General features: G+C 31.8%; 1 protein-coding gene across 1 annotated transcript in view; it reads right to left on the bottom strand.

The window, feature by feature from the left end:
- SEMA5A (semaphorin 5A) overlaps window positions 1-18,288 on the bottom strand; it is a 657,936-nt gene that overhangs the window by 24,692 nt on the left and 614,956 nt on the right. The window contains exon 18 of the mRNA XM_007486811.3: window positions 15,833-16,051. Coding sequence (XP_007486873.1) covers window positions 15,833-16,051 — 219 coding nt within the window. The remainder of the gene's footprint in view (window positions 1-15,832; window positions 16,052-18,288) is intronic.

The following is an 18,288-nucleotide window of genomic DNA, read 5'->3' as shown; positions in this document are numbered from 1 at the left end:
TCATAAATCCCTCAGAATTGTCCTTGATCATTACATTACTGCTACTAGAGAAGTCTATTACATTTGATTGTGCCACAGTGTATACGTCTCTGTGCATAATATTCTCCTGGTTCTACTACTTTCACTCTGCATCAATTCCTGGAGGTCATTCCAGTTCATCATGTATAAATTTTTTAGGAGTCAGAAAATGCTAGAATCTGCGAGCATCATTATGACACATATATGCAAAAAGAAGGGGACCATCTTAAGAGGTAAAGAAACAAAGACCCACTGACCTACAAGGGAGTAAGCCCTAAACAATTTTATGTTTGAAGTTAGACCATCTTCAAATAAAAAAATATAGGAGTAAAATATCAGAAAAAAGGTGTCAATATTGTGGTGAGAGAAAAGGAAAATCTGAGTTCATGTACAGCCTTGGCACTGTGCTTGTGATCATGGATTTTTAAAAGTCTAAAGAATTCTGGGAAGCTAAGTGGTTCAGTGGATAGGGATGCAGGCCTGGAAATGGGAGGTAACAAGTTCAAGTCTGACTTCAGATACTTCCTATCTGTGTGATCTTGGGCAAGTCATTTAACCCCCATTGCCTAGCCCTTGCCACTCTTCTGCCTTAGAACCAATGCATGGTACTGATTCCAAGACAAATGACAAGGATTTAAAACAGTGTGAAGAATTACCTCTATTGTTATATTACATTACATTACATTACATTATATTATATTATGTGATGTGATATTATATGATGTGATATGATATATGATATCATTACATGATATCATATATTATCATATCATATGTCATATCATATCAAATTGTTATGTTATATTATATTATGAATGAAAAGATAGGCTATGGCATAATATAATAATGAATATGATAATTATATTATAAAGAAGTGAAAAGCCTAGCATGACACCTGGTTGTGTACTTATTTTCATTTCCTGTTCATGAGTTCTTAGGGCCAGTCATCAGAGGGAAGAGTGGATCACAGAGATACAATCCACTAGAGGGACTAGAAAGACCTGTGTGTATGCTGCATGGTAAACACGTCGTTATAATAGGAGAGTGATATAAGGCCAATGGTTTTTTAAAAGTTGCAATAGTGAATATAAATATTTTTGTTGTAACAATAGATATGAGCATATTGCTATTTGTACACAAAGACATGAATGTATAGTTACTACAACATCTCCAAGATGAACTTGATTGTTCTTGATATAACTAAGGATTATGAGTTCACGAGATCACTTAGCTATAAATCACTGGCTCTATAAGGCTAAATCATTAGCATCTTGAAACACATTCATAACAGAATGTTTTCAGTTTAATGATGAACTAAGTAAAGGAGAAGAAAATAACTAGGAAATGTCTACATGGTACATGATATTGTGGGATTAAATTGATCAACCATAGGGAGGTGACAGAGATTATTCAAGCCCGCCAAATTAATTATGAGACCTTGGAAGGAATTTTTTCCCATTATATGGCATCACAGTGCCTCAAACATAGAATTCAATCTAATTCAATAAACATTTATCAAGCACTATGTTAGGTACTCTGGTAGGTATTGGGCATAGATAGACATGAAAAAAATCTGTTTAATTGAACTGAATCTGGTAAAATAAAATTTGTAAAACAAGATGCCAAGTAATGCTTCTTTTCTCATCACTTTATTTTCTTACCCTAGCCAGTAGTATAAATAGAAATGAGAGAACAAAAATGTTGCTATGACTAAATACTACTAATCATCACAAGGGAATTTCAAATCAACAAAAGCTTTGAATCATTACTTTGAATCATTACAATTACACCATGGTGTAAAGCAAAATTGCTTTGATGAGAAAAGGACACAGATGCCCTTGGTGTCATGGGGAATTTAAAAAATGCAAAAATATCTAAAAAAGCAAAAAGATGGTAACAAATATAAGAATACTTTCTTTATACACACCATGGAGAATAAAGCAGCAAGGGAGAGAATGTAATCTCAGCAAAATTTTCAAGCACATAGGGGAAGGAAAGGAAATTAATGATTTTGAAAAAGCATTAAGGTCATAATAGAAATTTAGAAACTATGTTAGGTTAAAGTTAAGATTGGCTAACTATTTTAATAACTTAGTTTATAATCTCTACTGATCAAAACCAATAGAAAATGTGGCAGAGGGAAAATTAAATTCAACAATTATAAACTTGAACATGGATGAATTGACTCCTTCCAACAATAAGGTGCCTTAAGGGAACATGTTTAAAAAAGAGACACACACCTACAAGTGTATTCAGTCAGTTAAACTATGCTTCACCTGATTCAAAAAAGGAATAGATATAGCTTTGATATCAGAGAAGTTCAATTAAAATTAGATAGTGTTAAAAGAGTTAAGCATAGGAACAATATCAAATAGAGGGAATAAATCAAGCTTGGCAATGAAAAAATCAGTATTGAGGTGTTATATACTTTATGGCATAGCAACAAAAATTTTACAGCAAAAATTAACTGAATCATGAAAGGATTTTGACAGATAAACAATAATGGCTATCAATTTTCCCACCTCACTAAAAGAGTGTTAAAATTCTAGCTGTTTCCAAGATGAAATTCAGTTCCTCAGTGTGGTAAAAACCAATGACTACATTCTGGCTGCAAATCACTTTCATAACTTTGTTTCCCTTTTGGTACTCTAAGTCTTTTTCCATTTGTACTTTACTGAACAAGCCACCTCCCTTTCAATGATTTCATTCTTTCTTCTCTGCTCTTCAAAATTTTTAATTTCTGCAAGGCTCAGCCTAGTAATACCAACTTCTTGAAGTTATCTCTTCATCTCACTGTTGGTAACTCTCTTCAAATTACTTTTTGCATATTTCTCTGTATATGTTGCAGACCCTAAGTTGAATGCAATCATTTTGATGGCAGGAATAGTGCTATTTTTGTCTTTGAATACCCAGCACCAGGAACAGTGTTTTGCACATAGTAGGTACTTAATGTTTGTTGATTAGATTGCAACCAGACATAGAGACAAACTAGAAAGACTTAATGAACTTTAATATAAATGAGGAGATTTGAAATGTTTATGCAAATAGCTAAGTGAATACAGTACAGAATTCCATTTTTTGTTAAAATGCATAAAACATTTGAAAAATTTGAGCATGCTCTAGAGTATGGCAATTTATAAATGATTTTAGAAAGATAGGAGTTTTAAAATTATTTTCAAGAGGAAATATGATAAAAATGCTACCTTCTTTGGAAATTAAAATGAATTGTTAAGTATTGCCTAATTACTAAAAAAAGGTAAAGAAAATATACACATATCAAAATCTTTGGGATAAAGCAAAAGTAGTTCTCAGAGGCAAATTCATATTCATGTGTGCTTGTAGTAATAAAAGAAGAAGGAAATAGCATAACAATGAATTGAGTTTCTAGTTAAAAAAAAAAGAATTTCAACAATTTAGTAGAGTGAAAATATACTCAAAAAAGAAATCATCAAAATTAAAGGGAACTTTTATGATTCAAAGAAAAATATATTAATAAATAAAAGGTATTTTAAAAGTTCAATTACACTGATGAAAGAATAGTAAATTTCACAAAATTTAAGATTTATAAGTTACATGCAATCTGGTAAATCTCATACCTGCCCAAGAATCCTTTCTACAAAATAAACAATGTTTATACTTTCTCCTTGAAGCCTTCAATTGAAAGAGAATTTACCAGATTTGAGGTCATATGCTGCACTTCTGTGTACCATTAATTTTTCGGAAGTTTTGTCTTTGATGTGAGTGTGCATGTGAATTGCAATTTCTATTATTCCCTTAGTCTGCCTTATGATGGATGAATATACTGTCTGAAATAATTTATAGTTTTATTATAATTTTATTGTAATTCTAATCAAAACAACAAAAATACTACAGATAAATAATGATTATTATAATAATTATTACTGACAGTAATAATAATAATAGCTAGCATTTCTATAGTATTTACTATGTTCCAGCATTTACAAGCATTATCATATTTGGTCCTCTCAACAACACTCGACTGTGGATACTATTATTATCCCTATTTTATAGATGGAGAAACTGAGAAAAACAGAGGTCCAGTGACTTTACCAGGGTAATACATCTAGTAAGTTTCTGGGATCATATTTGAACTCAGATCTTCCTGACTGCTGGTACAGTTCTCTCTCTTTCTACTGTGCATCTAGCTGTATTAGATAATTAATTATTTGTTTGTTGTTGAGTCATGTCTGATTCTATATGACCCATTTTGGGGTTTTCTTGGTAAAAATAATAGGGTACTTTGTCATTTCCTTCTTTAGTTTTTGTTACAGATGACATCCTAAGCAAACATGGTTAAGTGCTTTGCCCAGGGTCAAAGAAAGGGTGAAGAAAACAAACAAAACAATTTGATTACCTCCTTATTAATGTATTATGTCATCATTTGCTTTTTTAATGATCTGCAAATAATCGGATTTCAACTTTATAGAATTTTTCTTGTTTTCTTTCATTTGTTTTCTTACATCCCTTATTTTTATTTAAATCTTAATATTTTTCTCATCAATAGGTAATTAAAACTAAAAATTAAATTAAAAAGGACAAACCATAAAGGGATAAGTAGAATCGTCCTGTCTCCATAGTTGAATTTGTATTCAGGATAATTTATTTTATTGATCAATATTAGCAATTAAGTTCTCACAGATTAAAAATAGTGAATATTTAGTTATTAACAAGGAGATTGCATCATGTTAACCCAAATCTACATATTATATATAGATTAAAAGGGTTTAATGACATTTCACATAATCCAAAAAGGACTACATATTCATTATGTAGTAGCTACGAGGGATAAAATATAGTCAGATTAAGTAGAATATTAATCATCTCTATCTCACCCTGCCCTTTAATCTTCCCTTCCCTCCACCTAAATGGAATTTAAGTTTGGGGACCTTTATGGAGCTTTCTTTTGGTGAGGAGTGATAAATTAAGTAGAAGAATAGTAGAAAGTGAGAAAGCATGAAAGTTCTATGATTGGTATTGTCCAAGGAGATATTACCAACAGAGAATTCATTGATAACTCAAAATAATAATGCAATGATTCAATCTAAGATATATATCTATCTGTCAAGTAAATTCTGAGACATTATCCTTCTCTTAGTGGTTTTATTTTGAGTGTCCTGACAAATCACATTTTTGTAGACATTTTGAAAATGTTGCATATGTATATGATGAGCATATGCAGTAACAGCTAATGTTTTCTATCATCATTAGAGAATGAGATGTTTGACATATGTGAATTACCTAAATCAATGAAGCTTACCTCTTTAAGTCACTGAGGTTTTTTTTTTCTAAAAGTTTGGTTCATTTATCATGAATTCATTAGACAATCATTTATTAAATTCTCACTTCTACCACACAGAATAGGATAGTAATGTCCCTTGAGGTATTGAAACCATTACTTGGAGCAATCCCTATCATGGATATAATTTAGATATATGCTTTTCCTCCAAATATACTTCTACAGTCATTTTACTTTTTTAGACATGTAGAAGGGAAAGAGTTCTGAAGCCAGGAGACTATAACAGAAGTAAATATAAGGCAGTCCTAGGGTTCTTTGTTTATATTTGTACCCATAATCCACTGCTAAATCTTTTCCATATGGAAGGGTCAAAAGAAATGCTATAAACATGACAAAGTACTTCCTCTTTCAATTTTGATCTCCTCAGAGCTAAATTTGTGGAAAATCATATTCAATGAATGAAAGGAAAAATCTTGCAAGTGTTGTCTCTTTTGCTTGCTTGAAATAGACAAAGTTAAGCAGAACAAAAACAAAGACTTTGTGTGGTTTTCTGTGTTCCACATTTCTCATGGGTTCCCCAAAGCATGGAATATCATTTACTTCTATCTCCCATCTGCTAGTCTCACTTTGATAATACAGAATTCTCTGTCAATATGAAATTTTGTTGAGGTAGAAAATTTCTATATCAAAAGGACATATGTCCATCTCTCTGTCTCTCTGTCTCTCTGTCTCTCTCTCTCTCTCTCTCTCTCTCTCTCTATATATATATATATATATATATATATGTTTATGAATATATATACTTTATATGCTATAGCTACTATATATATATTGATATGAGTATATGTACTATCTCTCTAAACATAGATCCTAAATAACTATATATACTAAGTGTATATATTATATAAAAATCCATATATACTGAGTAACAGATAAGATAGTAGATTTCTATTTCTGACTCTGTTCCTTAGTAGGTAAGTCTTAGGTAGTTACCAGAGATTGATAGGTTAAATAATTTTCCTATGGCAATATGACTAGTTAGTATCAGACCAAGTATTTTAATTCATGGCCCTAACACCTTTGTCCTACTATTGCCTTAGCTTACTTCACTTTAAAAACCTTTTGAGCCCACTCTCTAGAGCAAGCTTTCAAATTAAGTAAATTAGGAGGTATAACCTAATTTTATTCCATTTCATAAATTCTTCCTTATATTATGTATTTTTATGATAAAGATTCTGGTCACCTTTGTGCCCACATTATTCCTTAAATTAAAAGTTTTTGTATATCTATTTAAAATTAGTTGGAATTTAGACTAACACTCTGTAGATACTTATTCAGTTAACACCTGGCTTTTCAGAGTTTATACATTTGTCTCCCCAAATCTTGTTGAAAAGCCTGAAAGTCCATCTTCTACAAATAACCTACCCAATGTATCATTTTTCTCTGAGAATTGTTCTTCACAATAATGAAAGACAATCACAGTTAAATTTGATCAAAGGAGTTTATGCTTGATCCATAAGGTTTTAGAGGAACTAAGTAAAAAACTCTATGATAGCTTTCATCTTTTTAAAATGTTGCTTAGCAACAGAGGACCATCTGTTTTCTTTTCCTTGTGTATGAACATAAGTGCTTAATGCTGAATCAGACTTGGATTGAAAAAACAGAAAGATCTAGAGAGAAAGACTAACATATATCTTAATATTTATGAAATAAGATTGTACATGCAGAAACATTAATTTGATCAATACTACAGGTAAAAAATGTTCTTATTACAAAAAGGAAAAATCTTGTAAAAACTTGAAGTCAAATATTATCATTATGAATTAATATGGTAATTCTGGATCTAGAAATTTCTGATGAGTCATCTTTAAAGAGTCTGGACTTTACTAATCATTATGGACCATGTAAAGACAGAGATGTTACATGGAATGATTATCATATGAAATACATTAGAATTATAAACTATTGACACTTATTATTTTAATTATAAACTTAGTAATCACCAACCACAACATTTCACTAAACAAATGCAAGGAATCTATGTGCAAAAGCACAAACTCCACATTTTTTATAATTTATTTAAAATATATAAATTATATGTGTGTGCTAATATAGACATCTTTTGATTTCCCATTTGATTCGTTTTACATGAGTACTTTTTTCTCTTGATTTTGTGGTTCTCAATTTTTAAATGTAATCATAGTATATAGTATTGTTATTTACTTTTCTGCTAATTTCATATCTATTTATTTCTGTTATTTACTTTATATTTCTAATATTTGTAATTTCCCAAAATAATGTAAAAATTTACATTAAAATAACAATTTATTCAGCCATTTCTACCACTCATTGAATTTGTGTTATTTACAATTCATTTCTCATTAGAAACGAAGCTTCCATGAATATTTTCATACACAGCTTTTTGCCCTCACTATAATGCCCTTAGGGCCTAATCCTAGTACTGGCATCCCTAAGTTAATGAGCACGAACAGTTTTTCAGTACATAATGAATATTTCCATATTTTCTAAAAAGCAATTTAAAACTGCTGTAGCAATGTAATATATGGTCTGTTTCTCCATGTTCCTAATAGCATTTAATATGATCAACTCAATCAGTATGGTTCTCAGCTGACATGCATTAAAAGGACCATATCTACCTAGACTGGTCTTTAGGTAGCAGACCAAATTTGCTGCCAGGACCATAACTCTTTACAAAACAAATCTTTCTAGCTTAGGCACACTCAGTGGAACGTTTGTTCCAATGCCACACCCCTCAATGATATAAGATTACCTCTATCATATGATGAGTGTTAAAGTAAGATATTTTTGAAGGATATGTACATTCTCTACATGATTATTGTCCCGCCAGAAACTATGTTTGGATTATAGGTAAGGTCAGGCTTAGATCTAGATCTACTGCTCACATCATGCAAATATGTGGCAGTTCTCTAGATATCTAAATAATATGATTATTTACCTTATCTAAGATTCTATACATCTTCTTAACTTCTTTCTTATTTTTTGGTTAGATTTACCTAGTCCCAAGAGAAGAAAATTAAGGCACCCAGTTATCATTAATTTGTTACCTATTTTCATCTGTATCTCATTTAGTTTTTCTCTGCATATAGGTTTGATACTGATATTGACAATATTGATAATGCTTCATTATGTATTTAAATTTATTATTGATATTATCATTTTAAAAATCATTCATTGTCTTATTTGATGAAATTCGAGTAGAAATAGAAATAAGTATTTTGCTACTATTATTTTATACTTAATATTCTGCAGATCATTGCACAAGTAGAGAAAATACCTGCTTTTTATAATTGAATAAAATATTGGAATATACATTAATCTTCTGTAAGCTCACAGAAAGCAACTCTAGGACAACTCTGTAACAAGCACAACAGAGATATACTATATATTTCGTGATGTTCACATATGATTTTCATGTCTTTTGCAAGGTTTCTATGTTTTGAAAGGTTTTTGTTCTAAGCAGTTTGGACTTTGAACATTTGATAGGGTAATATCTATGAAAAGCACTCACCTTAATTTTGTGCAGATTGATATGTCCAGAAAACTGTAGGCAATATTTCATTCCATGATTAGGATCTTCCAATATGCACTGAATTTTAAGGATAGTTTAAGGATCATATTTGTATTATGGGTTTTTTTGTATGTTAGGTTAAGAAAGATCTTGATCTGCAAATATATTCTTTTTATTTACCAGGTCATTTCTTGTTATATATTTGTTATGTGCAAAATTGCTAAAATTTCGAGTAGAAAGTACAGACGCTTTCCTTTCCTGCACAAACTCTCTCTATTACTAAGTCCAGGATCCTTAAGGAAAATCTATCTGTAATTTGTGGTGGTGATGACTTTCTCCCATGTTGACATCACAAACTTCCAACTCCCCAAATATATCTTTTTATGCTTGTTTTGTTAAGAAATCATTATCTGATTTGATGTAGAGTTCCAAATGGGGGGTTATGTTTTTCCATTCTTCGAACCTAGCCACTGATTAGGCCCATTTGGTGGTAAATCACTTTTGGTTGCTTTTGACAAATCCAGTGGAATATACCTATTCTTTATCGGTTTGGCTGAAGTGATGTTTGTTCCAAAAGTGTTGTAGATTGTTTTACATATTTACCATTTATTATACAACTGTCTATTAGACTTCTTTCTCCTCCTCCTCCTTTTTTTAGTGAAGGGCTGTTAGCCTTTTAGGAATTGACTGAGGGTGAGAAAATTTTGTTAATGTTACATATATATATACATATATATATATATATATATGTATTTTTGTGATGCTACTTTCCAAATATGTTATGGATTGCTTTACAGTTAGAAGAAATGCATTAACACATATTATACATGGTTATTAATTACTTTAAATATGCTCTTCCTTTGTAGCTTCAATTTTTAGAATACCAATATATCATTTATCAGATTCAGTTACATTTTCTTTTTTGTTTTCTTTATGATTCATACATCTTGCTTAGAGGAGACTAACACATTTATAGGTTTCACTTATATAACTTGGTTTGTTGTAGCCTCCATAATTAAGCCTGAAATCTTTAGTCTCTATCTTTTCTTGATGCATATTAAGAATTTTATATTCATCAAATTTAAATGACATTTTGTTATATAACTGGACATGATTTTTCATATGAAAGTGTTATTTAATTTGATTTTTGGTGAAGGTAGTTTGATATATATATCAAACAATTAATATGTTTTCACTTAATTCTTATACTTTAGAAACTATTCTTGGTTTTATTTAGGAAAGATGCCAGATAATTTAAGCTAGATAGAACTATTATGAGTCTAAACTGACTCACTGAAAAATACCACATTTTAAGTTAATTTTCTTGACAATTATTTTCTCGGGGGAATGCTTTGAAAAAAGATTTCCATGTGAACATTAAACAATCTAGCACCTTCTTTATTCTTGGGGCTATTTTATGTATTTGTAGTCCATGAATAATACATAAGTGAAACTGAGTCAAAGAATTTGTAATAATCAACAAATGCAGTATAAATATTATAGCACTCTGGGGTAGGTTTTTCAAAAATTGCTAAATCAGTAATACAACTTGACACTCATGAGACTTATTCACACATCCTTCTTGTCTATTAGCCAATATATTGGTGTCTTGGAAACTTTTTGAAATTTTATTAGTGACACAAGCTCTGAATATATTTTATAAGATATGCAAATATTTAATTGGCCTTTATTTGGAGGGATTCCTTATATTCTTACTTCTTGGTAATATATAATACTTTCTGTTAGGAAGGGTGAGAACAGTCTTGAATATGACAGAAAGTTGATAAAGCATTTTGCTAGTACCATATGCCCAATTGTGAAAATTTGGAATCAATAATGATGGGAATTACAGGGTCCTATTGTTTCTTAGTTTGGCAGAAAAAGTGGAGTTTAGGTCTGAGGGATCAAAACTTGATTTGTAATTTATGTCATTTCACTTTTTTTTTAATTCTTACCTTCTATCTTATAATTGATTCTATTATTTCCAAAGCTGTAAAGAGATAAGGGCAAACCTATTGAAATTAAGTGACTTTCACAGGGTCACAAAGCTAGGAAATATTTGAGGTCAAATTAGAACCCCTTGAGAGTAGAACTATTATACACAGAGACTGATACACTATGGCTCAATAGAATGTAATAGACTTCTCTACTAGCAGCAGTGCAGTGATCCAGGACAATTCTGAGGGACTTATGAGAAAGAGTGCTATCCTCATCCACAGAAAGAACTGTGGGAGCAGAAACACAGAAGAAAAAGAACTGCTTGATCACATGGGTTAATGGGGATGATTGTGGATGTAGCCTCTAAATTATCACTCTATTGCAATTATCAATAATATGGAAATAGGGCTTGATCAATGACAAATGTAAAACCCAGAGGAATTGTGATTTGGCTATGGGAGGCGGTGGTGAAAGGGGAGGGAAAGAACATAAATCTTGTAACCATGGAAAAATATTCTAAATTAATTAATTAAATAAAAATTTCCAAATTAAAAAAAAAATTGACTGCCAGACTGCAGATCTGGCTCTCTATCACCGAAACACCTAACTGCTTCTGTATCTTATTTCTAGTAGTTGCTTAAATGAAACATTTTAACTATAATATTGGTGTTGGGTTTTTTTTGTCTTTTTGTTTTGTTATTAGCTATATATTGTTTGGAGTCTATATTAAATGAAAACTTTTTTTAAATGATTTTAAGGTTTTTAATCTTTCCTTTTTAGATTTTAATACCTCCTTTAATTTATTTTTTATTTTACTAATTGTGACTTATATACAATTTTTCAAAAATAATTTCATGCGCTTGATAGTGACATATTGCTGTATGATCTGACAGATGATTCTACTGACAAAAAGTGATGTGAGTCCTAATAATTTGTGTCATATTTACAATTTTTATGATAGCACTGACATATGACAAGTAGCATCTTCAGTCCATTTAATTCACATGTTTCTTATGTCCTTTATTAGCTTGTAACAGCTGTTTGGATCTTGTGTTTCTGGTATTTCTTCCCTTGGGGTAGCAGAACCTGAAGGAGTACTGCTTGCTTCACTTATCTATGTCAAGCCACTATCACTATATTTCAGGCTACGATGACCGAGATACCCTATGCCACGTGACTATTTTTTAGATTCCTTGGGAGAATTTCCTCACATTGCCAATGACATTAACTCTTTGATTATTGGTTATTAACCAATTGGTTAGCTGAACTTGACAGCCCAACTTTCCAGCATACTAGGTCTCCAGTCATGTCAATATAGCTATAGTAACCATCTCAAGGTATGGAGGGTCTTTGTTTTATATCAGCTTGGCTGCATTCTGTTACTTTCCACTCTTTCCCCTTAACCCACAGTAATATTGATGATGTGTTGGTCATTGGAGGAGTTAACCATTATTATTGTGGTTACTGTTGCCATTGTTATTGGCAAAATATAGGCCAAGAATTGAGTATAAAAAGGTCTCAGTTATTACTAACTTTTATTTTTACAGTTGTTACTTAACAAGGACTTATCACAGCCATCTAGATTCTTTCAAAATTTTGCCTTGTATGTGCATTAGTACAAGAATCAAAATTAGTAGTCAATGAAACCAATCCCTTCTGTTAGAAAATATGATATATCAGTGAAGCAGCTAAATTGGTGGCACAAAAAGAGCAAAAAAGTGAACTCATAGGAAAGAGGGGAAGCATTATGGCACAAGAATAGCTTTATTGAAATAAATCTTCCACACCTTTGGAGATTTTCCAAATTCTCTCAGTGGAATTTATATTGTTATGTATTTTGGATGTATAAAGAGGTGGGGAAATAATTATGCCATTGATTGATCTCCTTGTCACTGAAGAATTGGCAATAATTCTACAATATTGTCTAGAATTTATTGTTCTTTAAAGAAAAAATAGAAAAAATAATTTTAAGACATTAAGGATATGAATATTACCTTTCATGATATATTTTTCTTTTAAATTATTTATTTGTTTTAAATACTTTCTATGGTTACATGATTCATGTTCTTTCCCTCATCTTTTCCCTCCCCACTCCCAGAGCCAACAAGCAATTCAACCAGGTTATATATGTATATAATATAAATTTCTTGCTTGATGAACAGATCAACTAAAAAACTAACATTTCTCTCATTTAGTTCTGTCATTTTACCAGATGTCTTTCAGACAGGGAGTATCAATAGCATTCAAAAGGCCGAGGGGGAAAGTTAATTTTTTAAAAGTAAAAATGATAAAATCCTGCATGGTAACTAGGGAAGGGGGGAATAGTTTAAAAGATATTAACCTTTTCATGCTTTCTCTTTTGTCTTTGTTTATAATGTGATTGTGAAGCCACTTCTTCCAACCTAACACTTTTCTTATCATGCATGATAAAAACATAAAGTTTCTGTGCCAGTGGCCTATGGGAAAGACCAATGTTTTCTGACTTTTCCTAGTCCTACTGTAGGAGTTGGCACGGAAGGAAGGAGTACACACAATGATCCTGTTGGAGTAATGATAAGCTGACAAGAGGCAAGGAAAAAAAGTCACTAATGAGCAGGAATTTTCTTCTAAAATTAGTCTTGCTCATATAAAAAGTAAATGTACAAGAAAAGAAATTAGAAAATCCCTGATCTATGGATTCTAGGATTCAATTCTAAATCTTCCATCTGATGTTTACTGATGTAAATTGGGATAAATCATTTAACCTAGTAGCTTCCTTGTGGGTAAAATGAGCACGTTTGAAGAGATGACCTCTAATGTCTGTTCTTGCTCTTTATGTTCAAATGGTCCCATGAATATCAAGCTAAAGAGTTTCTACTTATTTAGCAGTTAATTGGAAAGTATTGGATGTTTTGAACAGGTTAATAACACTATTGGGACTGTTGAGAAAGCTTAATCTGTATGTGGTACACAGGAGAAAGCAGGAAGGGATATCAAGAAGCCACAATTAGATTTATTAAAAAATAGTAATCACTTATTATATATGAGGCTCTATTCTAGGAACTGAAAATACAAAGATTAAAAATGACAGATAAATGGGATGAGAGCTGAAAATGATTACACTATGATTTGGGGCTTAAGCAAATGTAAGAATGAGAGTACAATAACAGAAATAGAAAAAATCGGAAAAGATGTATGGTTTGAGAGAAGATACTAAATTTGAACTCAACAGTACCCATGAAGTGCCATTCTTATCAATGGGAGATGTTGATGTGAAAATCTCTGAATAATGGTCATGACCAATTTTATACATTTGAAAGTAATATAAATGGTTTCCCCAATTCATTTATCAGAATCAAGAATGCATGATTACATATATATGTGTATGTATATATATATATATATATATAATTCACATTAATGTCACTTGCCTTCACATAACCATGTATAATTATATGCCAGATGCATCTCAATTAATGAGAAAACTAACTTTATATTCCAGTCCTCAAAATTTCCAAATAAATATATACTCATCATTTATGTCTTATTTTAGTGGTACGAATGCTTAAATGAAACACGTTAATTAAAATTACAAAGGCCCTACATGTGTTAGTTGTTTTAAAAAGCTGAAAACATATGTCTGTGTTACACAAATATTTATCATACTTTGTCCTCTCTAAGAGTGTACAAGAACATCACATAAGGTGATGTTCTTGTAAGATGGACAATCATTTTCTAAAATCTTCATGTTTGCAAATGATCACTGTTTTCATTCATTGTGAGGCCTATAGGCTCACTGATTATAAGTTTTCATTTTCAAAAGTACTTCAAAAACCTTTTAAAAATAATTTCAAAAGAAGTCATGAAAACCTGAATTATTTTCCCAATCGAAGAAAAATTGAATGATAATACAATATAAACTTTAGGGTTATATTACATATCTTAGTTAAAAGTCATCACTCTGAGGCAACAGACTGTGTTCCAATTTAATTACTTAATGAAATGGAATAATTGTAATATGCATTGAAATGATTCCTAATTATTTACTCTAGATTTATTGAGAATAAATAGAAAATCTGTCATTTAGTTTTCTTTTAGTAGAGCCTATAACATGGGGTAAAAATCAACAACAATCTAGTAATAAAATTTTGTAGTTGGAATGTTTCTTCACCACTGCTAGAAAAGGGCTGGAGAGAAACAACTGTTACATTCTACAATGAATCTGAAACATATTTCATTCCCATCTTGCCCCACCACTAAATAATGCATGAATAAAGGTGCTAATCCATTTCTTATTTTAATGGATATACATTAAGAACCCCGAGGAGGGGTAAGTTAAACTTTAGTAAAGGTACATTGAATATAACAGTAATTTCATACTACCTCCATTATTTTTTCTTTTAAACCTTTACTTCTGTTGTAGAATGGATTCTAAATATTGGTTCCAAGGCAGAAGAGTGGTAAGGCCTAAGCAACTGAGGTTAAGTGACTTGCCCAGGGTCACACAGTGTTTGAGGTCACATTTGAACTCAAGATTTCCTGTCTTCAGTCCCGGTACTCTATCTACTGAGCCACCTAGCTGCCTATATCTACATTAATTTTTTTCCATAAAAACTCCACTTTCAGTATCCCATTAAAAGTCAATAAAAGTCCTATTCAATCAAAATACATATCTATATGAGTATATGTGCATAAACATATATATGCTTTCATGGACCACAGTTAAAAACTTATGATCTAACCCATGTAAAATATCTAGAATGAGATTTTACAAGCTAGTTTTCCTGCCTAGTGGAGAGAAAAATAAGCATTTAATAGCTGAAGTACAGATGTCTTATTGGGTACATCACATTCAATGATAAAATTTTTAAAAAGAATTGCTGGGAACAAGGTAGAATGTTCCTTGACCCACATTGATCAAGTTGATGTTGGAGAAATTACACACAAACACACACACACACACACACACACACACACACACACACACACACATCAAACAGTAAGAATAAATTAAGTAGAGTCGGACTTAATATTAGAATACTTTACAATTCTCTTAGTCTCTAATCTTTCCTTATGTTATATACACTTACCTGGGCAGGGCAAGATATTACATTCCTGGTATTCCAATGATGGACCAAGACAGGGAAGTCCTCCATATTTGGGTTCAGGGTTGTTACAGACCCGTTTGCGGTTTCGAATGCCTCGGCTGCAGTCTCGACTACATTGGGACCAAGGAGTCCATGCTGACCATGCACCATTGATGGTATGGGCAGAGTATCTTCCAGATCGCAAGAAATCTCCAGAGAGTCCTTCATATAAAAAAAAAAAGCAAAAGGATCACTCTACAAATCACTCAAATAGCAAATAAATATTTATAGTTTCTAACTCTAAACTCACTAGTATCATGGTTTATTTTTAACTTTGCCTTCTCCAATTCAAATTTTCAGTACTTCAAAAATGAAAAAAGTAATATTAATTTTAGAAAATTTATATGATAACTTCCTATTTTTCCACTACTGCTGTTAAATAAGAATATAATTTTTACATATGACAAAGTTTACTTAAGCATACAGATTGGGGACTGAATAGCTTGTTGTATTTGGAGTTTCAGATTCAGGAAGACCTGAATTCAAATCCTGTCTCAGACATTTAATAGTTTTGTTATTCAAGAGAGGTCACAACCAATATTTGTTTTAGTTTATTTATCTAAAAAAATTGAGCATAACAATATCATCACACTCATAGGCTGTTGGGATTTGAATAAAATGATATAGCTAAAAGTGTTTTCTAAACTTTTAAGTTCTCTATGTTTTCTTTAATTATTATTGTTCTGAATAACAAGATACTTTGATACCAGTTTTAGATCTTTTCATGTGATGTTATTTTTTCTTTGAAAGAAAATATAATTATCTCCTTTTCCATTGGAAAGGTACTGAAAAACTCTATATAGCCTGCAGGCACATACTACACAGCATGGGAATTTAATCGCTCTTAGACAGAATGGAATATATCACACTTCTGTTAAAGGCATCGAACTAGAAAAATAGAAATGATTCTGACTTTTGCTAAGCCTGTGCCTTCACCTATTCACCTTTGGAAAGTGAATTAAATGCTAGTGAAAGGTGGCAGATTAACTGCCATGGAATCAATGGCTACTGAGACTGAAGGCTTCCATGGAACTAAAGAAGTTATTTTTGACAAACTTAAATTGCAGGTTTATGAGCAGTTCACTTTGCTAAAGGATATAGAGGGATGAATGATGATTCAGTTAGCTAGTATGTGTTAAGGAAGAAAACAATACTGTGAAACACATAAATGAATTGGTGTATCCTCATGAATATGGGACACAAAGGAAAAATTGTTTGAATCATTTTTATTTAATTGCCAATTAAAAAACTTTAAAAATTTTCATACAGAAGTGAGGGGTAGAAGACTTGTTCTATAGAGAAATGTATCCATCCATCCATCTATCTATCCATCTATCTATCTATCTATCTATCTATCTATCTATCTATCTATCTATCTATCTATCTATCTTTTGGTGATCGTTCTTTGTAGTCAGATGACCAAACTGACATCAGTGACAATGTGTTTTTACTCAAGAAAAAAACTAGTTTAAGTAAGGCAGAGTTGCATAAAGATATCAGCTTTACTCTCTCTTTCAGGGTCATCCGAGTTTATTGGTAAGAAAAATCAGAACATTGGATGCAGTGGTTAACCTTGACTTCTTCAACATCTAACCAAGTTCTAAATGCTCCACAACACCCACTTCCTCCACATTCATGACCATTGGAAAGAATTGTTCTCATCTGCCCATTATGCCAGGAATGTTCAATAAAGACAGAGCGATTTTCCTCCTTAGGTGCCACCCAGCTTTCACTGTGGCTCCAAGAGTTTGTAGCATCCATTGTAGTCATATCCCATTTGATGACTTAGGTGGGTGTCAACCCAAGTCATGTGAAGATTTCCCTTGGTGGAATATAGCTATCTGTCCAACTATCTAGCTAGTCTATGTATATACATGTACTGATATAACTGTTGGATTTCAGGGGATGGTAATTAGACCAGTAATCTGGTTTGGGAAGGCTACCCCAGTCCAGGGCAGGCAGAGCCAGACCCTAAGCTAATAAATACAGACCACTATATAACACAGGTACAGTTGGTTGTATTTAATAAACAAAGGAAGGAGAAAAGGGGATTTGGGATAATCTAACCTAAGGTCAATCTATCTATACCCACCAAATCTAAATATCCCTTCACAGGGATTTCTTCTTGGTGAATTTCCTACTCTAATTCTACATAACTCCCTAAATCTCCAGTCCCTGATCTTAACTAAAACCCTCAACTAAACCCCCCTTTGTAGGATTTAAGGAAAGGGTCTGTATAAGGCTTTGCTAGGGCCAGGGAAAGTCTTAGATCCAAAAAAGGATCCAGACTAGATATCACAATTACTGCAGATGGATCAGGTTCACCAGAAATTGCCTCAATGACATACAGCAAGCAAAACAGCAACCAGGAAAGGACAGGATTAGCCACCAGGGAAATG

Source organism: Monodelphis domestica, chromosome 3 (genome assembly GCF_027887165.1).
Source record: "Monodelphis domestica isolate mMonDom1 chromosome 3, mMonDom1.pri, whole genome shotgun sequence".
Lineage (NCBI taxonomy): Eukaryota > Metazoa > Chordata > Mammalia > Didelphimorphia > Didelphidae > Monodelphis > Monodelphis domestica.
Note: the sequence above shows the minus strand (reverse complement) of the source record. Positions and strands in the feature narration are given on the sequence as shown.